Below are 25,043 nucleotides of genomic sequence, written 5' to 3' on the forward strand. Positions count from 1 at the left end.
ATCAAATTACACACTTTCCAACGCGATGGTAAAGCTAAATAATAGCATGGCTAAGATGATCCAATGAAGTCGTCTGAAGTGTATTTCTAAATTATCTGGATTAACGATTCTCTTCTGCGTTTAATAATATGGGAGTTAAACTGTGAGATTACTGGTCTATTCTGGAAATATGTCGAACTGCCCTCTATTTGCGGCGCATCAAAAAAATGACGGGTTACATTGCGAGACTTGCAGGTGCCGGAAAGGGCGGGATGTTTCCTGCTGCTGCTCTTTGATTCCAGTCAAAGGTGGAGTCTCTCGTCGGGGACCATATGAGAGCCACGTAAAAAACAAAGTTTATTTCCCAGGATGAAGTCGCCGTTGCCCTTGTTTCTGTTCGTTCTGCTTCTTCTGGGTGAAAGCTGTATGGCTGAGAAAAAGCGAGGCCCGAAGGTAACAGCTAAGGTAGGTTCCCGGTTTGCTGGCGGACAGCTCGTGGAGTCGGACACGGCAGGCACGTTCATTCGGCCGCCACTACATGGGCAGAAGGCAGCTCTTCAGCTGGCAGGCTGATGGTTCGACATTACAATGTTGCACTCAGACATGGCTTGAGTTTGAGCGAATAGATAGCGGCAGTGGCAGATTCCTTCCCTCCCATATTTTGAACAGTGGAACAGTTAGAAACGCAGAACTTGGAGAACAGGGAAAACTTGGAAATTAAGAGTGTCTAAACCCCACAAGTTGTGGATGACAGACACTCGACACGCTGGGGCTAACCAAACACCCTGTCACTTCATCTGTAAAACTATTATTTACAACATTGAAGCCAAGTAGGATCAACTTGGTTAAAAAGTTCGTTCAAATGGCTGTTGCTTTGAAATCCTAGCCTCTGTAATGTGCAAACGTTAAACTTATTAATTTGAGTCGTCAAAGCGACGTCACATGAACTTAAAGAAAGGCGTAGTATGCTGTTCGGCATTTGGCAAATTGAATCATGTTCAAACATTCCATCAGGTGTTTGATAAATTCTGTAACCATGAGTTTTACTTTTCAATCATTTGCAATATATCTAGTCAGCACTGGTTCATTATTCATTGGTATCATACCTAACTCCAAGGTGAGCTTCCAACCACATATTAGCAACATCACCAGAAACCCCAATTTTCACTTCCCTTGACTGTCTTGAGTTCATCTGGTGTGAATATCCTCATCCATGCCTTTATTACTTTTAGACTTGACTATTCCAACACCGTCATGGCTGGTCTCCCACATTCTACTTCCAGTAAAGTTGAGGCCATCTCAAACTCTGTTACCTGTGACCTAATTCGCACCTTGTTCTATTTACCTATCACCCCTTGTGCTCAATGAATAACTCTGGATACCATTTAAGCAACGTTGCAATTGTAAAATTCTCATCCTTGGTTACAGATTCTTCCATGGCTTTGCCTATCTCGTCCAGCACTACCTCAGATATCTGCATCCCTCAAATTCTGGCCTATTGAGCATCTCTGATTTTAATCTATCCACCAATGTCTTCAGCACCATAGGTCCTAAGCCCTGAACCTTTACACCCCTGTGTCTTATTTTCTTCCTTTATGACATACTATAAAACTTACCTTTTTTGACTGAGCTTTTTGTCATCTTCACTAAAGAAAGAACAGAACAGGGATTTAAGAACAGATTTAAGATGACTGGCAAATCTTTTTTAATGAATCTAGTGGTTAAGAGCTGGAATGCAGCACCTGAGTGTGTAGTGGAGGCAGATACAATCAGAGCGCTCAAAAGTAATTGCATAAGCACCTCAACTGTTTCAGGTTCAGAAAAGCCTTGTGCTTGCAGCTCATCAGCTCTTGGATCTCCAGGTCATTCTTATTGAACTGGTGTTTCCTGGTTGAGTCGTCAAGCGTCTTTTCGTAAGTGCTGATTATGGAGGCCTTGAGGGAAGACCAGGTGTGAGAACATGCTGCGTCTCTGGATCACCGTCATCTTGGTCGTGAGGTGCTAGTTGAATAGGGCTCTCTTTTCAGGGACTTTGAGTGCCTCAGCATTGATTTTCCTAAAGCATTGTTTCTGTTGTCATTGCTGCTTTGAAGCTACATTGATGTTGATCACAGAACAACTTAGACGGTGGTCCATCCAGCAGTCGTCGGCTCCTGTAACAGGGTATACGCACATCCTTACAGTTCCTCGCTCGGATGATGATGTAGGTGAGCAGCTGTTGTATTTCCTTACCACCCTCTGCTGATTACCCCTTCCCAGCGGTCTGTGCCTTTTACAGCTCTGGTATTGAAGCCACCAAGAAGATCAGCTTGTCGACAGTTAGGACTCAGCCATGGATTGTTCAAAGCTGGAGTAAAATTCCTCTTTGCACTCCAGGGATTTCAAAGTCGACTGGAGAGCAAGCTCTGCTATATAGGCTAAGGACATAAAAGCATACATACTCCCGGTTTTCTCCTTTCCACAGGTCCTCTCTCACTGGAATTCATTTTAAAAAAAAATTTAGATTACCCAATTATTTTTTCCAATTAAGGGGCAATTTAGTGTGGCCAATCCACCTACTCTGCACATTTTTGGGTTGTGGGGGCGAAACCCACGCAGACACAGGGAGAATGTGCAAACTCCACACGGACAGTGACCCAGAGCCGGGATCGAACCTGGGACCTCAGCGCCGTGAGGCGGTTGTGCTAACCACTAGGCCACCATGCTGCCCCTCACTGGAATTCATAAAGTGTAGAGAAGCAATGGGGTCATTTGTAATAACCTGCATGGGGGGACACAGGGCGAGATTTATTGCTTTCCCCATATGGCTCGAGGAGTATGAGCTCCCCTGCTAACTGCAGGGCTGATAACCATGTTGCAAATAAGGTCTGCCAGATAGGAACCGACCGACAAAGAGAGAGGACCTGGTGAGGTTCACCTGGGCCCCTTGTCGGGGCAGCAGGGTAGCATGGTGGTTAGCATAAATGCTTCACAGCTCCAGGGTCCCAGGTTCGATTCCCGGCTGGGTCACTGTCTGTGTGGAGTCTGCACGTCCTCCCCCTGTGTGCGTGGGTTTCCTCCGGGTGCTCCGGTTTCCTCCCACAGTCCAAAGATGTGCGGGTTAGGTGGATTGGCCATGCTAAATTGCCCGTAGTGTCCTAATTAAAGTAAGGTTAAGGAGGGGGTTGTTGGGTTACGGGTATAGGGTGGATACGTGGGTTTGAGTAGGGTGATCATGGCTCGGCACAACATTGAGGGCCGAAGGGCCTGTTCTGTGCTGTACTGTTCTATGTTCTATGTAAGTAATACATTCTTATAAGTAAATGCCTTCTTTTGTTTATTCATCTGACTCCCCTTGTGTTTATTAAATTGGTGACGAGGGTGAGATTCGAACTCGCGTGTATACAACCGGGTGTCTCCAAGATGAAAATGCTGGTCAGGAGTTACGTCTGGTGGGCGGGTATCGTAGCCCAACACTGCCCTGTTTGTTAAGACCATCAAACATCTGGCAGTGGTGCCACAGCACCCGTGGGAGTGGCTTGGATGTCCCTTGGCTCCTGTTATGTGGATTTTGCTGGCCCGTTTTTAGGATCCATGTTTCTCATCTTGGTGGATTCACACTCAATGTGGCTGGAGGTTCACCAAATGGCGTCCACCACCTGGGACTTGATAAAACAAACCGCAGGATCGATGGATACCTGGCTGGCACATTTTCTGTTCTCATATTGAATGACACCACATGCTGTGACTGGGGTGGCTCCTGCTGAAATGTTGATGGGTCACCGACTCAGGTTTGTTGCTTCCCGACACTGGCACATAAGTACACACATAAGATTTACAAGGGCGTTGCCCGACTAGGCATCGTCATCTCCGACACTTCACACCCGATGAGGCGGTCCATGCCTTGCTGACTTCCAGGGGTTGATGAGGCGGTCCATGCCTTGCTGACTTCCAGGGGTTGATGAGGCGGTCCATGCCTCGCTGATTTCCAGGGGTTGTCGTTCGTCCAATCAGCCCCGTAGCATAGCAGGTCCATGATTGAGGTGAGCTCATGAAGCCTCACCTAGATCACCTTCGTGCCCGACAGATCGCCACTCGGGAGGCTCGTCGAGGGCACTCCACCCTAGCCCTGCCGTTGCTCTGGTTCCGAAGCCTGTGCATCTGGCTCCATTGTCTGTTTCTCGTGATACCTCGATGCCTGATGTCTGGTCGTCTGATTCCGATATGGAGACACAGATGTCTGGGGTCTCAGACTCTGACATCGTTCAGCCGCCTTTGCAGGGTTCTTCGCACAGGTCCAGCTGCAAGCGTAGTTCTCCAGCTCACTTCATGCCGGCTGATCCAGTCCCACTGCTAGGCAAGGATGTGTCGAAGCCAAAGCATCTATGTCATCCATTGCCCACTGACACTGCGCTGGCTTCTTCTATTCCTTCCTTATCATCTGTGTTTTTAACTTCTTCTTTGTTTACTCTTTGTCTTCATTGTCCTCATCGTTCCCTTTGGGGGTCTTCGGACTTTGAGGGGGAAGGGTTTTAATAACCTACACAGGGCGAGTTCAATTGTTTTCCCATGTGGCTCGGAGTATGAGCTCCCCTGGTAACTACGGGACTGGTAACCATGTTGTATAAAAGGCCGTCCAGATAGGAACATACCAACAGTGACAGAGGACCCAGTGATGTTCAACCGGGCCCCTTGTAAATAGTACATTCTTATAAATAAATGTCTTCTTTTGTTTACTCAGCTGACTCCCTTCGCCTTTATTAAACCATTAACAGTGAAGAGGAGCAATGAGAGAGGAGCAATTTGGCTATTAACAGCATGAGCTCATGAGGCTGCCACTGCTACCAACAGGCAATATCTAGAAACATTAAATCAACTTCCAAAATTACACAGAAAATACTCCAACTTCTCAGCCTCCTCTACAGGTCCAAAGTATGTTAGAACATAGAACTGTACAGCACAGTACAGGCCCCTCGGACCACGATATTGTGCTGAACTAGTCTGAAACTAAGATGAAATCAACCTACTCCCAATCATTCTAGTGTACTCTATATGCCTATCCAATAACCGCTTGAAAGTTCCTAAAGCGTCCGACTCCACTATCATAGCTGGGAGTGCGTTTCATGCTCCAACCACTCTCTGAGTAAAGAACCTACCTCTGACATCCTTCCTATATCTTCCACCATGAACCTTTATAGTTATGCCCCCTTGTAACAGCTACATCCATCCGAGGGAAAAGTCGCTGAACGTCCATTCTATCTATCCCTCTCATCATCTTATACACCTCAATTAAGTCACCTCTCATCCTCCTTCACTCCAATGAGAAAAGCCCTAGCTCTCTCAACCTTTCCTCATAGGACCTGCCCTCCAATCCAGGCAGCATCCTGGTAAATCTCCTTTGCACCTTTTCCAATGCTTCCACCTTCCTATAATGAGGTGACCAGAACTGCACACAATACTCCAAATGTGGTCTAACCAAGGTCTTGTACAGTTGCAGCATAACCTCACGGCTCTTAAACTCAATCCCCCTGTTAATAAATGCTAACACACTATAGGCTTTCTTCACAGCTCTATCCACTTGGGTGACAACTTTCAGAGATCTATGGATATGAACTCCGAGATCTCTCTGCTTCACATTCTTCAGAACCCTGCCGTTAACCCTGTAATCTGCATTCAAATTTGTCCTACCAAAATGAATCACCTCACACTTGTCTGCCACTTTTCAGCCCAGCTCTGCATCCCTAACTGAACCTTGTTTTCTCATCCTTACATAAGCCCCCTTCTTCCTCTTGACAAGACATTCAACCTCTTTTGTAAATCATAGTTCCCTCACTCGACCATTTCCTCCCTGCCTGACAGGGACATACATATCAAGGACACAACAGTATTTGCTCCTTGAACAAGCTCCACATCTCAATTGTGCCTATCCCTGACAGTTCCTGTTTCCATCTTATGCTCCCCAATTCTTGCCTAATCGCATCGTAATTACCCTTCCCCCAGTTATAAATCTTGTCCTGCCGTGTGTTTCTATCCCTCTCCATTGTTATAGTGAAAGTCACCGAATTGTGGTCATGATCTCCAAAGTGCTCTCCCACAACCAAATCTAACACTTGGCCCGGTTCATTACCCACTACCAAATCCAATGTGGCCCTGCCTCTTGTCGGTCTGTCCACATATTGTGTGAGGAAACCCTCCTGCACACACTGGATAAAAACAGCCCCATCCAAACTGATCGAATTATAGTGGTTCCAATAAATATTTGGAAAGTTAAAGTCACCCATGACAACTACCCTGTGACTACTGCACCTATCCAAAATCTGCATTGCAATCTTTTCCTCCACATCTGTTACTGTTTGGGGGCCTATAGAAAACTCCTAATAAAGTGATCGCTCCTTTTCTTTATCTAACTTCAGCCCACACTACCTCAGTAGACAGATGCTCCTCAAACTGTCTTTCTGCAGCCATTATACTATCCTTGATTAACACAACAGCCTGCATGAGCCAAAATGATCCTTTTCCGCTACAGCCAGCACTGGCATACTTTGATTCTTCACAGTCCTGAGGCTGAGAAATGAGTTGCTGGATCGGTATCTTGTTCAGCCCCATTCCAAGCCGAATCCCAGTTTGTGAATTGTTGCAATTGCATGCTTTAGCCATTATGTAACTCTTTGCATAACGTTTATAAAGTCTGTTTCTTAACCAATATGCCAATTGTTTTATCTACTTCCATCTACATGCGCAAACTGTACCTGTAACTTAAAAAACATTATTTGTTTGTTACTATCCTCTTCTAGGCCACTGACTCATTCCTCCATCGCACACACACCTACCTGTCTGCTTCCATCCAGCTACCTGGTCTCTACCTCATGGAACATTTCAAACTTGTACTCTAGCCCCAATACTGCCGATAACATTTCTAATGTAAGTTATGCCTCTTCATGAGATTAAAGCCACGCAGCGTACCACCCAAAAATATTCTGAGCTTCCCAGCTCGTCTGAATTCTGTCTTCTGCCTTGTCATGTCTCAGTACTTCCTTCCTTCCCATATTATCACTGCTTCTGCCCATTGTTCCCTGCTTTCTCCAATCTTTAAAAATCTCTCCCATTCCTATCATGCATATTGTTCCATCATCCATTCAGCTGGCCTCAATTTAAATAAAATCTCAGGCGCACCTTCCATCTCTGCCAGTTGCGCAGTACCAATTTGACTCAGTCTGCCAGCTTGATGCCTCTTTCTCCAGTTTTCATTTTCTCTGTCCACTTTGCTACTGTGCATTAAAGGTGGAGGGAGTGAATATTTATGGTGTTGTTTGGTCTGTCACCTGCTTTGTCCTGGATGATGTTGAACTTCCTGAGTGTTGTTGAAACTGCTCATCTAGGCAAGTAGAGAGTATTCCATCACATTCCTGACTTGTGCCTAGTGGATAGTGGACAGACTTTACGGTGTCAGGAGATAAGTTACCCACCACAGAATTCCCAGTCCCTGACCTGCCCATGTAACCACAGTATTTTTGTGGCTGGTAGAATCAGTTTTCTGGCCAATGGTATCCAAAAGGATGTTAACGGTGGGGGCTTCAGTGATAGTGATGCTGTCTATGTCAAGGGGCATTTGGTCTTGTCTGATCACAGAGCCTTGCATTTGGTCGTATTTAACTGCTTATTGTTTTCCTCACACAATCATTGAGAATATTGAGAGTTTCCTGAAGCTCACTGACTGAACCCAATGTCAAGACTCTGTGGCTATCATATTATCTGCATATTTCCAGTATCTGTGGCCAGAAGAAGAGAGTTTAATCGAGGATTAGTGAAGAGAGCATTTTTGAGGATTAGTGAAAGAATTGGCCCGAGTCAGGTGCCAAGGCAGTTTGCTGTTAATTGGACACTTTCAAATAGGCAACCATGGTATCTGACACAGTGCTGGGTCAGTTATCGACTGGACAGGTATCTCACGAATGCTTAACTTTAACAATTTCTTAACCATACCTGGATTATCAACCCTTTCAAATGCCTTTGAAAAATCTGTTGTACCAATGGTTGAGTTCATTCTCAGTTTATTAGCACTTTTACAAGTTAGCACAGCATTAGTTCAATGTCAACCAGCAGTGAGTTGTTGATCTTCCAGCCCAGTCACTAAACCGATCACAGTCAATTAGAGGAGCCATACCTGATAATAACCATTTAGTCATGAACTGCACTGCAATCTTAGAGAAATTATCTGTCAAGATGATACGGCATAGTTTGTCCAGTGTTGCTTGTTGTTTCTTCAGGACTGGAACAATGATTGCTTGCTTTCATTAACGTGGAACTACTCCCTGCAAGAAACATTTAAGACATTGCATAACGGAGCACAAAGCCCATAGGCAAAGATTCCGATAAGCTTGCCTGGAACTCCATCCACACCAGCTGACTTTTCAGGTTCAACTCTCAAGAAACCTTGGAAGACTTCCCATGATTAGATGACAGGACGTTTTCATGGCAGCAAAAACATTGATAAGTGTGAAAAGTCCAGAGAAGTCGCATCAACAGCAACATCTGTCATTTATCAATGATTTTGCTGATGGATAGTGGCTGGGACTGATTTTCCATTAGGAACTGCAATGGGCTGAGAGGACCAGGAAGACAGCATCATTGGTTTAATGAATTTATACCACACTGGTGGATTATCCTTCTTCAATTACATTATTTGGTCATAATAGAAGTTTGCTTTGTCGTTTGCAATGGCACATTGGACATTTTTACAATACTCCTTCTAGTCCAGGGAGTCTGGACTGTGAAAAATATCTTGTTTCATGTGGGTATGGATTGCTTCGTTATTTGTGGAGTTACGAGGAACATTGGGCGGTATTCTCTTCCCCCCCCTTCCCCCCCCCCCCCCCCCCCCCCAACGCCGGGTGGGAGAATCGTCGGGGTGTCGCGTGAATCGCGTCACGCTGCCCCGACCCCCGCATGCGATTCTCCCACTACCCTGAAACCAGCGCCGCGCGAATCGCACCGGACCACTCGGAGAATCGTCGCGAGCGGCCATTCTCCGGCACGGACGGGCCGAGCGGTCACTCCGACACGACAGGTTCCCGCTAGCGCCATCCACCCTTGGTCGCTGCCGGCGGGAACTGTGCGGGAACGCTGGTGGGGGGTGGGGTGGCGTCTTCACCTGGAGGGGGCCTCTGATGGGGTCTGGCCTGCGATCGGGGCCCACTGATTTGCAGACTGGCTTCTTTCCCCCCCCCTCCCTTCTCGGGCCTACCTCCTTCCGCGGCCAGCCCCAGAACACCAGCGCCATGTTGGTGAGGGGCCAGCGTGCGCAAGAAGTTTCCCACGCATGTGCAGGATGGTGCGGCCCAACTGCACATGCGTAGAAATGAGCTGCCCCAACTGCGCAAGCCAGAATAGGTCATCCCCTAATTTTGAAACAAGTCCCCAGATGTTAGTGAGAAGAACTTTACAGGATCAACTGGGCTGACCATGTGTGCCTGTTGCAACTGATGCCTAGTTTAATGCTAGGCAGTTAGTTCTGTTTTATTCCTATTTGACTTTTCCTTTTGCGCTTTGGTACAACTGATTGGCTTGCGAGACCATTTTCGAGAACAGTGAAAAATCAACCACGTTTGATATAGGTTTAATTTCTTGGTGGAGGGATTGGCATTCAGGAGATGTAAATACCAGCTTGTCTTCACACTGAGGTAGAAAGAGGAAACCACAAACATCAATTTTAATACACCTCGCCAATTATTTGTTTTCAGTTTTTATGGATGTTTACTTACAAGTTGTTCAAAATGAAAAGTCCTATTAATATACTTGACTCCTCTTAATAATAATCTTTATTGTCACAAGTAGGATTACATTAACGCTGCAATGAAGTTATTGTGAAAAGCACCTAATCGCCACATTCCGTCGCCTGTTCGGGTACACAAGAGGGAGAATTCAGAATGTCCACTTCACCTAACAGCATGTCTTTGGAACTTGTGGGAGGAAACCGGAGCACCCAGAGGAAACCCACGTAGACACGGGGAGAACATGCAGACTCCACGCAGACAGTGACCCAAGCCTGGAATCAAATCTGGGACTCTGGTGCTATGAAGCAACAGTGATAACTACTGTGCCGCCCACAAAGTTGTTTTATTTGAATTATCTGTTACAAATGCAAAAATGCCAACTGTGCACTTTTACTAAAATTATTTAATTTATATTACTGTATAATTTGAGCAAATATAAATTCAAATTAATTAGTGTATTTGAATGCCCAGTATTGTTGAAGGATAGTTCTGCTAGATGGGAATGGTGTCATTCAGACCAAAATTGTCACATTAATTTATAATGTACAACTCCAATGAAAGTTTTCTACAACTTTAGGTATTCTTCGACATTCAAATTGGTGGAAAAGATGTTGGAAGGATCGTCATTGGATTATTTGGTAAAGTTGTTCCACTGACAGTAGAAAACTTTATCATCCTAGCGACAGGTGAGGTAAGGTGCTGTTAAGTTAAATCATGAATATCAAATTAGTTGTAACACAAAAAGGAAATCCAGTTTATTTTAAGTACTCATCATTTTTCCACTCTATACGCACAAATTTCTGAGGCTGGTCTGATATTCTGCCTCCCTATTTTGTCCGAAGATTGGTAGTGTATGCATTGTGATGACTTTTAAATGGCAAAATGCATTCAACTTTATGCCCCATGGAATTGTTGCATTCATTTGAAGCAGTTTTAATTTTGCTGAATCTGAAGTGAATATGATCCAAGATTCACTGACACAAGACTATCTTTAGGAAGTATTCATGTACTGTTTCTGCTTCATACACGCTAAGTATAATTAACATTGAACAACATCCAGGTGGTCCCATGCATGGTCTCGAATGTTAGCAAGCCCGCGGTTAGTATCACATTTGGGCCAGGACTTTTAGGATGGCATGGTTTTGCGTCCCTCCATCCAAGGAATCAACATTGGACACATCGCCGCTGACACTAGCTGCCCTGCAGCGATCAAATTCTCCAATGAGCGTTAATTGACTGGAGATAGGATTTCCACCCCTCATGAGGGAGGAAGTTCCACCCAGAGAGCTGCCAGATTACCTGATTGGCTGGCAAGTCTAGAAGCTGCAGTGGTTAGGAGTCCAGATTCAGGTAAATGTGGGGGTCTCAGGGCGGGGAGGGGATATGATGCGTGTGGTGGAGGGACCACCAACAGGGACAAGACCTTTTTGCGCGGGGTCCCCGTGTTGAAAGGAGGCTGTTCGTAGAAGCACCTACTGCATCCCACCAGAGGCTGAACAGGGTCAGTGGTCACCCTCCTGTCCATACCCCTGAACTCCCTTTGCCAACCTGAAAATTGAGGCTGGGTAGGAAATAGCCTGTACATGGTTATTGATTGACCACTCAAAAGCGTCAATTGGGTCAAGGTCAAGCAAGCTGGACTAGGCTTTGGCCATCGCAAAATTGTGGAGTGGCGGGGTGGGTGGGAGCCCAGTGAGAATCATAAAATCTCTTACAGTGCAGTAAAGGCCATTTGGCCTATCGAGTCTGCACCGACCCTCAGAAAGAGCACTCCACCCAAGCCCACTTTCCCACCTTGTTCCAATAACCTAACCTACACATCCCTGGACACTAAGGCGCAATTCAACATGGCCAATCCACATAACCTGCACATCTTTGAAATTGTGGGAGGAAACCGGAGCACCTGGTGGAAACCCACGCAGACCCAGGGAGAATGTGCAAACTCCACACAGTCACCCAAGGCTCGAATTGAGCTCAGGTCCCTGGCGCAGAGGCAGCAGTGTTAACCACTGTGCCACTGTGATGCCAAAATATTCTAAATTGGAGCATCCAAATAATTTTACAGCCAACCCCCGCCTACAAATCTGCCAGCAGTGTGAAGTAAAAACCTGCTCCTGGCGTCAAACTGAAACAAATTTGATCTGCCCACACACAACCTGGGGCTGTATTTTAGATACATGGGATGCATTAGCCACACATGCAAAGGAACACATTGGAGTAAATTATTACCTTAAGCTTCTGTAAGTTTTTTTTCCATTAGTTGAATATACTGAATGTTCATGTACTTCCCATAGAATGTATAATTCCACCCAAGGGGGCAGGTTGCTCTCATTCTAATACCAAAACTTTAGAAAGGACACCAGAATCACTGGACTGTTTGGCCCTCCCTCTCGCCCTGTAATCATATTTCTGGCTGTGTCTTTCATTTCCCATAATGAAATTGAGGAAACTTGTATCCTATCACTCTGACTTTATGCCAGATTAATTTCCTTTTTAAAAAAATCTTTGCCTTCTTAAAAAATCCACCTTTATAACCTACCATCACACAGCTTCCAGAATGAGTAAGCTCTGATCTCTGCGAGTGAAGCTCAGGATCTAATTGTTAAATAATATGAACTGATGTGGCGGGTAGATCACTCTGATTTATTATTTTCTTTCATTGCTTCAGCTTCCTCCAGTTACAGAGAAAACTGGAATCTCGTTATGGAGAAGTGTATCTGGTCTCATTCTCAGGAATGCAAAGTAAAATTGTTCCTTTAACTGTTTAACTTGTAGAATTGAATCCAGATAAACTAATGTAAATTGCCAAGAAATTGTTATGTTTGGATCGGTTACATATTTATTCAGGCTTTAATGTATATGCTCAAAATCAAAGCCCTGACTGTAATCTTGATGAGACTTTAAGTTCAGTACAGGTTGCCAATGTTGGTACCGTATATGCAAATAAATAGAACATCTAAAAAAAAGGCATTTCTTATAAAAATGTGACAGATTAATGAATGGGAAATATGCACATTCTAATTATTGTAGAACATTAGACAGGCCTATTTTTGCTTTCTCTTCCAGTGTATTTTTGTTTTATATGGCTATAGCAGGACTCCTTAGGAAATTTGGTAACAATTGAAATCTCAACATCTAAAGAATTATACCATAAATTTACATCATGAAACATCCCACCAGTCTTTCTAAACCGAAAAAATAAACAAGCACCCTTTGATTTCACCCTCCAACCAGCCCTTTTGATTTGGACTCCTAATTTGTATTTCTTGTTTTATATTTCCAGCTTTTTTCCATATTTATAACTTTCTATTCGATTTACTTTTTTTACAGTTACCTGTCACTATTAGTAGATCTAGCCATGCCTGCCCATGGATGATTCCAACCTGGACAATCTTTCAGTTTAGTGTAGTACTGAAGTTGTACTGTTGGTTGTTACTTGCACGTGTTAAACATTACCACACTTATAAAGGATTCCAAAGACATTTGTAGCAGTTTTTTTATTCCAGTGTTATCCTTCCCCTTCACAGTCTCTGAAGTACTTCAGAAAGGTAACACTTTCGTAATATATGGGAATAATTTGCACATAACAAGTGCCTGCTAACAGCAGTGAAACAAATGGCCAGATGATCTCTTACTGGTGTTGGTTGAGGTAAAAATGCTAGCTGGGGCTTTGTGAGAACAACTCCAATCACCGTTGAATTGTGCCATGAGATCTTTTTATATCCACTTGAGAGCACTGATGGCATCTCTGGCACCCTACAGGAAATCAGAATCCAGTTTTTTTTAAAGCAACATTTTCAGTGGTTTTTTTTCTATAATGTAATCCCTGGCCTTAGGCTCTGAACCACATCCTACCAGAGAGAAATCAAGCTTATAATTTTGTATGTTGGCCGCTGTTTAGACTTCCTCCAGTTGATGACTGACTGCATTTAGTGCTTTGATTGTTCATGGAATTTTTACTTCTGAAGGGAAAATATATAAAGTAGTGTTTTATAAAATTAACTCGCATTGTTTTCATTGATGTGTAAATTCCTATATTGATCACACTTTTAATTCAGTTTTCCATGCAAAAACACAAATTAACCGATTAAAATGTTAGGTATTTTTTTACAGAGAGGGTACGGTTACACTGGCAGCATATTTCATCGTGTGATCAAGGATTTCTTGATACAAGGTGGAGATATTACTTCAGGAGATGGAAAAGGAGGTAAGGATCGTCTTCGTTTTTCTTTGTAAAATACTTTACTTAAGCTTTTATAATTTTAAAAATGTTTACAGTGGTTTTTGTTTACCATAGAAACCGGTTTCACTTTATCAGAAAGACAATTATTGGGCGTGTGATTTTCTAATTTTGGTTTATAGTGTTTTAAAAGTTCATAGAATCAAAATAAATACCATGTTTAATTTATTGCTATTTTAACTTTTCACATCCTTTCTAATTGCTGGGTGTACTGATCATTTATTTTATGTAACACGGTGACATTCTAAGAATATAGGACTTGTGGTTGGAGCAAAACCTAGAGACCTCTAGATAGATATTTCTGTTATGGTTAATCTGTAAATACCTGACATTAAAGTGTCAGATTAATGTACATTATGTATTGTACTATACTCTGCTTATTGATGTTCTAGGAACAAGCATATATGGAGAGAGGTTTCCTGATGAAAACTTCAAACTGAAACATTATGGAATTGGATGGGTCAGCATGGCAAACGCAGGACCAGACACTAACAGCTCCCATTTTTTCATTTCATTAACAAAACCAAAGTGGCTAGATGGAAAGCATGTGGTGTTTGGAAAGGTCATATCTGGAATGGTAACTAAGTTTTCTTTTCTGAGTGACCAGTTATTATATTTCATACAATTGTTTCCTAAAACCTTTTAAGTAATACTGCCTATATGTACGAGTAGATCTTATCCCACTGACCTGAGGATAAACTAGCCTTCTAAGCTGCAAGACAAAGGGTGAAGTTCACAAACTTTCTGACCATCTTCAGTTTGGGGATGAACAGATTCATTGCCAATTCTATTACCCATTCAGAGATTCAAGATCTGTTAATTCCATTTTACTTTAAAATCCATTTTTATTAGGTAATCTAATAGGGTGCATTATTAGGTGCATTAGGTGATCTAATAATCAAAGCAAGTCATTAAATCAAGTCATCTTTAATGAAGTTTCACTGCTTTTTATTTTAAAAATAAGGACACGTACTCAGGTGTTCTGTTTTCACATTAAAGTTAGCTCCAGTATGCTTTTTGTTGGCCTGCATGTGAATGTGAAATGAAGGATTATTTATATGTTCTTAAACATGCTGGTGGTTAAAATGGGCGTGGGGATTATGCTGCGTGGATAACCCATTGGATGTAGTTCAGGCAGGGTGCCATCTTTGTGCTACCTGCTTGTTTACATGACTACTGTACGCACTGAATGTGCTTTGGGGCCCAACGTAGATAATAAAACCAGAAAATGGTGGGTATATTCAGCAATAGGTGCATAGGCACCTCTTTGGGGAGAGTAACAGAGTTGATGTTTTGGAAGATTATCTATTATCGTTCTGATAAAAGCCCATACACCTGAAACGTGGAGCAGAATTTAATGGGTGTGATGGAAGTTTGTGAACGTCACCCTTTGTCTTGCAGCTTAGAAGGCTAGCTTATCCTCAGGTCAGTGGGATAAGATCTACTCGTACATATAGTTGCACATAGAGTCGTACATATAGTTGAAGAACTGGTGGGAGACCCTTGTCAGTTCTTTCTGGTCGGCCTGTCACAATTGCCGGTAATCAGGCTCTTGCCGGGACAGCATCAGGCCTCTCACTCAATCCGGGTAGGGCAGAAAACCTACTCTGAGAGCCGCTGTCCCATCTGAGCTTTCCAGTATCAGCAGAGCCACTGGGAGTAGTGACCACTGTCAATACTACACACAGGCCTGCAGGAGCAACTGGCAATGGATCCCTAAGATCGAGGTGTATAGGGGTTGCGAGAGCGGATTGGTGTGGTGGTTGGTAGCAAGATAAAAAGTAAAGTTGCCATAGTCCCAGATGACCTTGGGCTGCTTTCCCCTTGGAGAGCTGACTGGTGATTTAACCAGAGGATCACCACACCTCAATTGGCCTCCTGGAAAGAAGGCTGCTCTCCACCCTTCCCATCCTGATTTTGATCTCTGTGAATAAGGAAGACAGCAGGGTCCCCACTCTTAGTCCTCCTGCCCGATCAAACCCCACTCCTCATCTCTGGGGCATTAAACTTTGATCTTTGCCCACAGATGGTGCCTGACCTGCATATTTCTAGTTTTCTGTTTTAAATATAGATCTGCAGCATTTCCCTTTTATATTGGCCCAAAATAGAAACTAGCCCGCACATATTTAAAGGAGAGGTGCTTTGTGGCTAGAGACATTTGGGAGCTGAACCTGACCTGGGAATGACTGAAACAGGGCACCAAGGTTTTCCGATGCTACAATCCAGGTCATGTTGGAGGAGGTGAAAAGAAGCCGGGACGTCCAGTATCCACACATCACTGGAAGTCCTTCCAGACACAAAATCAGGCAGCAATTGGAGCATATAGTTGAGGAGATCAACTTCAGGAGTTGAACCCCAAGGACTTGGATGTAATGCTACAAGAAATTCAGATGACCAGCTGAGTCGTCAAGGTCATTGGATGCATCTTCAAATGCCATACCTGTGCGACTAGTTCAGTCACTGCTCAATTCACCACACTCCCATCACTCAAGGTGCTAGCATCGCTATCACTAAGACTCATTCTGAAAATTCATATACTTCACCGCATACTCAGTATCAAGGCTCAAATTAGAAGTGCAATGGGATATTCTCCACTTGTTTGGATGAATGTAGCCTCAGTAATATTCAAGAAAATTGACACCATCACTACAAAGCTTTCTGCTTAATTAGCAGCCCATTCCCCACCATTCATTTCCTCCATCACCGATGTGCATTGTATACATTTTACCAGATGCACTGTCGCAACTCTCCCAAGGCTTCCTTGATGGCACCTTCCAAATCTGCAATCTCTTCTGCCGAGAAGAACAAAGGCAGTAGATGCATGGAAACACCCCCACCTGCAATTTCCCCTCTAACTGACACACCATTCTGACTTCGAACTATATGACATTCCTTCATTATAACTTGGTCAAATTCCTGACACACCCTCCCTAAAAGCACATGGACTGAAGCATTTCAAGCAGCACCACTGTTGGAGAAACAAAGGTAGTTTTAAGAGATTTATATTGGTATTGTTAAACATTAAAAATAGGGTATAGTTTTAAGTGGGTTTAATTTAATATTTATGTGATTGCAAGGATAAAACCTATTATTAGATTAATGTTAGGCAAAGGTGTTTGTATCTGTGGGGGTTGGTTAAGTTCCAATTGTGTTTCTATTGTGCTTAGGGCTATGGTGTGAAGAATAACTAAAAGGTATAAGCATGTGGGGGTTGCTTAGCAACGGGCCTTGTAAGGTAGAGAAGCTTTTAAGACTTAGTTTAGCTAATTTGATTGCAATTAGAGATATATCGGGAGATAAAAAGCAGCACTCAGTTCTGCTAGAAGCAGTTGGTTTATATGTCTAGAGAAAGAACATCGCTCAGCTTTGCTAGAAGAAAAGCTATACAATGGAGTAATGGTTAAGAATGCAGAGATTTAACAAGCAGCTGGCTAAGGAAACTGGAGCGATTTTAAGAGAAATGTCCAAGAAGTCAAGAGTTAAGTGAACAGAGACCTAAGGTTTTGTTCAGAAGAATTCGAGGAAGAGTAAGCAAAGTATTCTGAGTTAAAGAGACAATTGCAGTAACCAGATTTAAGGTGGAACAACAGTCTTCAAAGGTAAAACAAATGTCGGATGCCATTTTAATACAGTCTCAGAATAGGAAGTTAAAGCAGTTTGCACAGCAGTTAGACAAATAAATCCTAAAGGGGTTGATGTGAAATCTTGGATTGGATTCACTGTTAAAAATGGAGTGGAAACTTTGTTTGAAAGTGTAATTTGGAAAACCTGGTCTGGATCCCGGAATGCAAACTACTAAGGGAATGCATACTTATGAGAGAATACTTTAAAGCGTATTTTTGGGAGTTTGATTTGGAAACTCCTATTAAAAGATAAATAAATTTAGAGTACCCAATTGTTTTTTCCAATTAAGGGGCAATTTAGCATGGCCATTTCACCTATCCACATCTTTTTGGGTTGTGGGCAGTCACGGGGAGAATGTGCAAATTCCACACGGACTGTGACCCAAGGCCGGGATCAAACCCTGGTCCTCTGCGCCACTGTGCCCTTGATTTGGAAACTCTCACAGTTCAATCATCTGGTGAGATTCTGAGGAGACTTCCACAAACATTCACTTGGGCTTCAGAGTGGAAGTGTATTTTCTTAGTAATTCTGTGTGCTTAAAAGGGACTTTGTGTTAATGAGATCATTGTAGATTTAAAATGTACTTTGTAATCCATGTTAATCCTAAATTTGTGTGTAATTGTTACGCTAAGGGGGGAAGTAAAGGCGTATTCTATTACAAACCAATTTTTTTTCATGTTTAGTACATCAAAGTATGTGACTATATTCCTTCACGTTTTGTAAAATAATATAAGGTACAGTATTTTGAGACAGGGTTCCATTATGGGATCTGATCAACTGCAGCCTCAACACTACCATCTTGAGGGCAATGAGGGACACCCATATCCCCATGATCAAATTTTTAAAAAGTCTCTCGCCTACATCTCCCAACTTGCACCATTGGCGGTTTTCATCCATGACACCCACTTCACCTAAACACATTGCACAACAATTCCTTCTCTTTGCAGGAGTAGGTCGTGCACAACAGCAGGAATTAACCGGAGAGAGAGAGCCAACGTTACATATCTCTGACCCTCATGGATGAGAGAGTACTGCCGATCATGTAAATGACCATTACTGAGACTGTGGGCAGCAATAGGGAAAATGATGGTTTCCTCATTCTTCATGCATTCCACATCTTCCTTATTCTATAGTTGTTTATTGACTTGTGATTTCCAGATGGTGTAAAAAACAGTTCTTACTTTCTTCGTGTCCCCCCACCACAACCGGACTCCTGCGCTTTTTCTTTTCAGATACCCAAGAAATGCAGCCTGGCCAGGCAAGTAGTGAGTAACTCTCGCAATCACCAGTTCAGCCACTGGCACTCAACATATCAAAGGATGTTTCAGAGCAGGATCTGTGCGTTTGACAGTGGGCTGCATCCTGGGTAGGGGGCAAGGATCATCCAGGTACCAGCATGCCAGGGGGCAAGGCCGCATGAAAGTTCTGCAGATAACTCAAATTAGAACTTTGATGAGCCAGGCTACAGAAATAGGCTGATGGCTTAGCAAAACAAAATGTTTGGTGCATTGGGAAGCCTGCCAGAAAGCCTGTGTTGAATCTCAAGGAGTCCACCACCATCACGGCTTGCAGTAAAGCTTGAAGCCTATCCTTTCCAGCATCAAAATGGTGTCCAACTCTATTAAACACATTTGTAGATCTAATCATCACACAGCGTCTGATGACCAATGCCTCGGCTTCTATTGCAGAAGGCACAGCTTTACAAAAGTCCAGCGGAATTTCTGACTACAGATGTGCTAGCTCAGCTTATTGCCATGACAGCTCAGACTGTTGCCAAAATGATAACCAATGCTCAAAGGAGCTTGCGGGTTGTCACAACAGTCCAGTAATTGTTGCTGCACTGGATTATTAAGATTGTTCAGGTACCGCTCTGGGAGAGCAGAAGTGAAATGAAAATGAAAATCGCTTATTGTCACAAGTAGGCTTCAATTAATGGCTTCTGGAGCAGAAGCTTCGTACTCTCTCAGGGTGATAGCGCTCAAGCTCCAACCTCTGCTATCTTCCGCTATCTTCCTAGGAATCTCCTGCCTTGACCAAGCTCTTGAGTAGAACAGTTGCTACGGGAATCTGGTGAAGCAATAAGAACATGTCCTATCCAATGGAGTTGCTTTTGAGTGATTAACACCTCGATATTAGGCAAGTTAGCTTGGGAGAGAATGGTGTTTTTGGATCGCTCATGTCACTGGATGTGGAGGATCTTGAGACACCGCTGGTTATTCTTCTCGTGCTTTGAGATGCTGCTGTAGGTTGCCGAGGTGCAGGGATCACTGCCGCCAGTGAACCTTAGTTTCAGGTTTGAGATTTTGCATCTCAATTACATTCTTCCTCAGTAAGCCGAAGACTGAGCTGGCATATTGGAGGTGAAGATGAATTTCATTGTCTATGTCAGTCATCTTTGGGAAGAGGCTCCCATGATAGAGAAAATGGTCCACATTTTCCAGGATCTCGCCATTGATCTTAAACTTGGGCAGCACAAGCGTTTAGCACTGTGGCTTCACAGCGCCAGGGTCCCAGGTTCGATTCCCTGCTGGGTCACTGTTTGTGCGGAGTCTGCACGTTCTCCCTGTGTCTGTGTGGGTTTCCTCTGGGTGCTCCGGTTTCCTCCCACAGTCCAAAGACATGCGGGTTAGGTGGATTGGCCATGATAAATTGCCGTTAGTGATCAAAAAAGGTTAGGAGGGGTTACGGGGATAGGGTGGAAGTGAGGGCTTAAGTGGGTCGGTGCAGACTTGATGGGCCAAATGGCCTCCTTCTTCTGCACTGTATGTTCTATATTCAACGGAGAGGGCATTTTGCTCTGGGAGCAGGTTGGAAAGGAACTTAGTTTTCCGTGTGTTAAGTGTCACAGTTCAGATTTAGAGACACCATAAACATGACACTTACTGTACAGCTAATTCAAGAAAAATGCGAAGACCAGCATTAACCACCGTAGAAGGCTTTTTTTCAACCTCACAAAAGTCTTTCACTGTCAACTGCAAAGACTCATGGGATATACTTTCTCAAATTTGGCTGCCCTCACTCCACTGAGATGCAAGCCATGATCCTCACCATTTGAACCGCCACAAACCTTTTCTCAGTGAAAACTGTGATCAAGCAAAGCAGTTTGCCTTGCATCAACTTCCTTCTTCATTTTCTTTGTTGCAGTGTTGTACCTCAACTCCAGAAAATTACCCACAGACATGGGAGATAATCTACATAAAAGATGGAAAACGTTTAACCTGCACCTCCTTCAATTCAAAACCAAATCCATTTCAACCTCAGTCATTGAGCTTCATTATGCAGACGATATTTGTGTGTGCACTCGCTCACAAAAGGAGCTCCAGGTCATTGCAGTTGCTTCGAATCATATTAGAAAATGATTACTATAAAGTTATATGCAATGTGACATGATTCCATTTAGAAATTCTGTTTGAAAAGTTTATTTATTTTGGCTTTCATTTGTGAATTATGATCAAGAGGCTGATGTGATAGTGAAATAAGGAATGCACAGAGTGTGGGATTGTTGGTGAATGGGGAATTTGGTTTACAGTTATTGATATTGCACTTGAATTACTTTTTGCACTTACAGCCCGAGCAGATTCTTGGGTTGCATCCTCCCTTTTTCTTGCTCCTCCTTCTGCTCAAGCTCTTTGCAAGTTGGCTGGTGGCAACAGGCTGTCTCCTGGACGAATTAGCGAGAGGCAGCACCGTTTTGTGAAGGGGAGGTCGTGTCTCACTAACTTGATAAGAGTTTTTCGAGGAGGTCACAAAGATGGTTGATGCAGGTAGGGCAGTGGATGTTGTCTATATGGACTTCAGTAAGGCCTTTGACAAGGTCCCTCATGGCAGACTGGTACAAAAGGTGAAGTCACCCGGGATCAGAGGTGAGCTGGCAAGACGGAGGAGGTGGTGGAAGCAGGGATGGTAGTGACATTTAAGGGGCATCTGGGCAAATACATGAATAGGATGGGAATAGAGGGATACGGACACCGGAAATGTAGGAGATTTTAGTTTAGACGGGCAGCATGGCCGGCGCAGGATTGGAGGGCCAAACGGCCTGTTCCTGTGCTGTACTTTTCTTTGTTCTTTGCTCATCCAGGTCTGCAATGAGCTTTAGACCTGCCCAGACAAGTAATGTGGAGTTTGTCCAGAGATGTTTCGGCTGCAGAATTGTTTTTTCAGCGCGCCAGAGATCTGCTGTATCTCTGTTAGTGTGGCAGCATGGCTTTCATTGTATTCTTGCTGCACACGTGTGTGGGTTGTGAACTGAATTCATGAGCTATACTGTCAGCAGATAACCCTTGTGACATGGTGTCTCAAATGCTGTTGGCATAGCAGATTGCCACAGAATGAAGATATCATGACTGTTGCCAGGACATTGACATGAATGCTGCTCTGCCTATGGTCACAGCTATATCTTGATGTAGTGGAATCCCTTTTGGTTCCGGACATGGTACAGTTGACATGTGATGCTAGTAAGAGAAAATGTATACCCCAGACCTTGGGGAAGCCTGCAATCCTAGCAAACATTTGGCTGTGCTCTTTCTACTTGTCTCAAACCAGAGAGGATGAAATCAAGTTGATCCTCAGTGTGACACTGGGGAACAAACTGGAAGACGTTGCTAAAATTGCCAACTCCTGTTTGGAAGGAACCAGATACATTAAGGTTCATTGCCACAATCACTTTCACGGTCCACTGGCAGTGCAGCCATTGTTCTGAGGTTGCATTCATTAAAGTGCAGATATCCTGCACACATTTTCCGAGTACCCAATTAATTTTTTCCAATTAAGGGGCAATTTAACGTGGCCAATTCACCTACACTGCACATCTTTGGGTTGTGGGGGCGAAACCCACTCAAACACGGGGAGAACGTGCAATCTCCACACGGACAATGACCCAGATCCGGGATCGAACCTGGGACTTCAGCGCCGTGAGGCAGCAGCACTAACCATGCTGCCCCACATTTTCCTTTTGCTGAGGTTTAGGCCATAAAATTGTTTCGTGAAACCCCTGGGAAGATGTTGCCGACTGCTGAGAGCCCTTTTCCCTTTTCTCCTCCCTCTTCCCTCTTCCTGCATCTTGTCTTACTTTCTATGTTCTTTGCTCAGACAGCAGTCGTACAGAGGAAAGCATACTAGTGTATCTATGGAAGAAACTATTTTGGGCAGAAGCCTTTAAAGTATAAAAAATATAATTCAGCAGTTGCCATCCCTCTCCCTGTTAATTTTAGAAACTTGAAACAACTATGAAAACAGTAACAGGACATAGAATCACAGCAATAGCCAGAAGAAATCACCCAGCAACCAGCCTGTATGTGATTGATTTCCTGTTTTTATGTAGATTAACACCATGATCTGCTACCTACACTGAGTACTTGCAACAGGATTAGCTGAGTGTGAATTTCACCTCAGAAGTCAGGTGAACCCCAGCTGCCATTTTGGAACCCCAGTGGCACTTCTAATGCCCCCAAAATGGCACCATTCACCCACTGTGATACTGTGCATCAATGATCATTCGGTAGCTTTAATCTTTATTTTTCAGACTTGAAGTAGGAAAATGGTGTGAATTTGGTGTTTTCTTTGGTTCTCAGGTGTTTACACTGATTTCCACTTTTTGTGCCCATGTTTACATTTTGGCTTATGTTCAAGAAATTTGGGTATGAACAGAGATAAACAAAATGGGCAATCAAATTCCATAATTTGGGGTGTACCTTCCCCGTGCGAAATTCCAGCAATAGTACCTACTATGATAAAGATAGATAGAGGTATATTTGACAAGAGGTATATATAAACAAGCGAACATCAGTCCTGATAATATGGGAGTTGTTTGGGACTCTTGAACATGTAAATTAAATAAGTCTCCCAGAATATTACTATTTTTTAAATTGTTTTTCTAGTCCGTGGTATACACGATAGAACTTCAGGAAACCGACAACGAAAATCGACCTCACCAAAACTGTGTGATAGTAAATAGCGGCAAGATAGATGTTCAAGAACCTTTTGTGGTTGAAATAAACGAAGACGATTGACCGGATAACACACTACAGTGTCTCTCGGGAAGAGCAGATGATATGCACAGGTGACAATTTTTATGTTAGTGAAATATGAAAGCATGATTCAACATTTCTCTAGAGGTCTTGAGCGAAAAATGACTTGTACATTTGGAAGGTACAATACAGTGGTCCAGAAAAGGTCCATGGAGCATTCCTTTCTCTGTAAGTCGCTTATCTGAATATGGATTTGGGAGGAGAAGGACTGCTCCTTTGACAATATGTTAATGGAATCAGTTGGCCATGTTCTTTCTGTAACCCCCTCTGTAATCGCCACCACTCTTTGGCCTGAACCCTGGGATGATGCAGTACCAGCAGTGGAGTGACCATTGATTCCTCTTTCTCTATGGTTATTGATCACTTCCTGGCTCCATTAAAAACAGTTCTGAGGCCCAGTATTGGGGAAATCTTGGACTCATCATTCCAGAGCAGGGAATGCAAAATTGGGAGCTGTCCAAAATTCTAGACTTTTAATGCAGCCAGGAGACTGCTGAAATATTTGCTACTGTTTACAGTTTTTTGCAACGCTTTGTTCCAGTTAAACTTTTATGAAAATATATTTCACAAAACCAAGTTAAACATCAAGTTGCATTTGGAACCTATCAGATCGTTTAGATTGATAAAATGCTTGTTCCCGTCAATATTGCAATATTTACTTAACTGTTTTACACAAAACTATTTGAGTGGAAAGATCCGTAGTTATTTGACCTCGGATAAACCTAGCCACTGAAGAAATTAAATTAAACATTTTCATCAATGTTAAATGTTTTGCTTTGTTTGCATGCGTAAGAATGGATTTCAAAGTGTAATGCTAGTCAAGTGTAACTGACACGTCTATCTTCGGTTTATGATGAACTTACCTGCTGTAGTTGGATTGAATTCTGTTGTTCGTGCCAGCCCTTTACTGTGTTAATTCCTGACAAAACCGTTGTATCATTTTCTGAACTAATAGAAGCCTATATGAATAAAGCATATGCACTTGTGATTCTAATTGTTTAATATTTTCAGGACATGAAAGCTCAAGGGAAAACCATTAAGGTTTGAGTAGATGGGCTGGAATTTGAACTCGGGGACAAAGCAACAGCCCTCACATCCAACCTCCAAGAAAGCTGCCTACTACCTCTGTGGTGTGGCTTTTCACTTTCCCAACGGCTGTTTAATACTGGGGCCAAATCAAGGGTGGCAAGGCATCAATCAGCAGCACTACCATCAGCAAGCAGGACAAGCAGCCAATCATATTGAAGCATTCCCACTGCAACAAACTAGAAAGTTAAAAGCACTTTTACCCTTCAATTTTAACTTAACCATGAGATAGTTATGATTACACAAGAATATAAAAATTAGGAGCACGAGTAATTAAGATAGAAGCAACATATAAACAAATATTTTTTAAAAAGCTAAAAATTTTTGCATCACAAT

General features: G+C 43.2%; 1 protein-coding gene across 4 annotated transcripts; it reads left to right on the top strand.

Moving 5' to 3' along the window:
- The first annotated feature begins 233 nt into the window (after nucleotides 1–233).
- Nucleotides 234–24,615, top strand: LOC119970418 (peptidyl-prolyl cis-trans isomerase C-like). 4 transcript variants are annotated; one of them, XM_038805010.1, is made up of 6 exons: nucleotides 234–444; nucleotides 2,073–2,182; nucleotides 10,309–10,422; nucleotides 13,845–13,938; nucleotides 14,364–14,548; nucleotides 23,472–24,615. In XM_038805010.1, exons 2-6 carry the CDS (start codon nucleotides 2,081–2,083, stop codon nucleotides 23,601–23,603), a joined length of 627 nt encoding a protein of 208 aa, XP_038660938.1. In that variant the 5' UTR covers nucleotides 234–444; nucleotides 2,073–2,080; the 3' UTR covers nucleotides 23,604–24,615. The 4 variants fall into 4 exon arrangements, with proteins under 4 accessions (XP_038660938.1, XP_038660937.1, XP_038660940.1 ...); XM_038805009.1 differs by lacking the exon at nucleotides 23,472–24,615 and adding an exon at nucleotides 18,828–19,373; XM_038805012.1 differs by lacking the exon at nucleotides 2,073–2,182.
- The last annotated feature ends 428 nt before the right edge of the window (nucleotides 24,616–25,043 follow it).

This window comes from Scyliorhinus canicula, chromosome 8 (assembly GCF_902713615.1).
Source record: "Scyliorhinus canicula chromosome 8, sScyCan1.1, whole genome shotgun sequence".
Taxonomy (NCBI): Eukaryota; Metazoa; Chordata; class Chondrichthyes; order Carcharhiniformes; family Scyliorhinidae; genus Scyliorhinus; species Scyliorhinus canicula.

Bases quoted from the DNA above. Each gene is read 5' to 3' on its own strand.
- LOC119970418 (XM_038805009.1), top strand. From the start codon at position 2,081: ATGTTGATCACAGAACAACTTAGACGGTGGTCCATCCAGCAGTCGTCG. The intron at 10,423-13,844 runs GTAAGGTGCTGT...ATTTTTTTACAG, and splicing joins TCATCCTAGCGACAGGTGAG to AGAGGGTACGGTTACACTGG. The intron at 13,939-14,363 runs GTAAGGATCGTC...TTGATGTTCTAG, and splicing joins TTCAGGAGATGGAAAAGGAG to GAACAAGCATATATGGAGAG.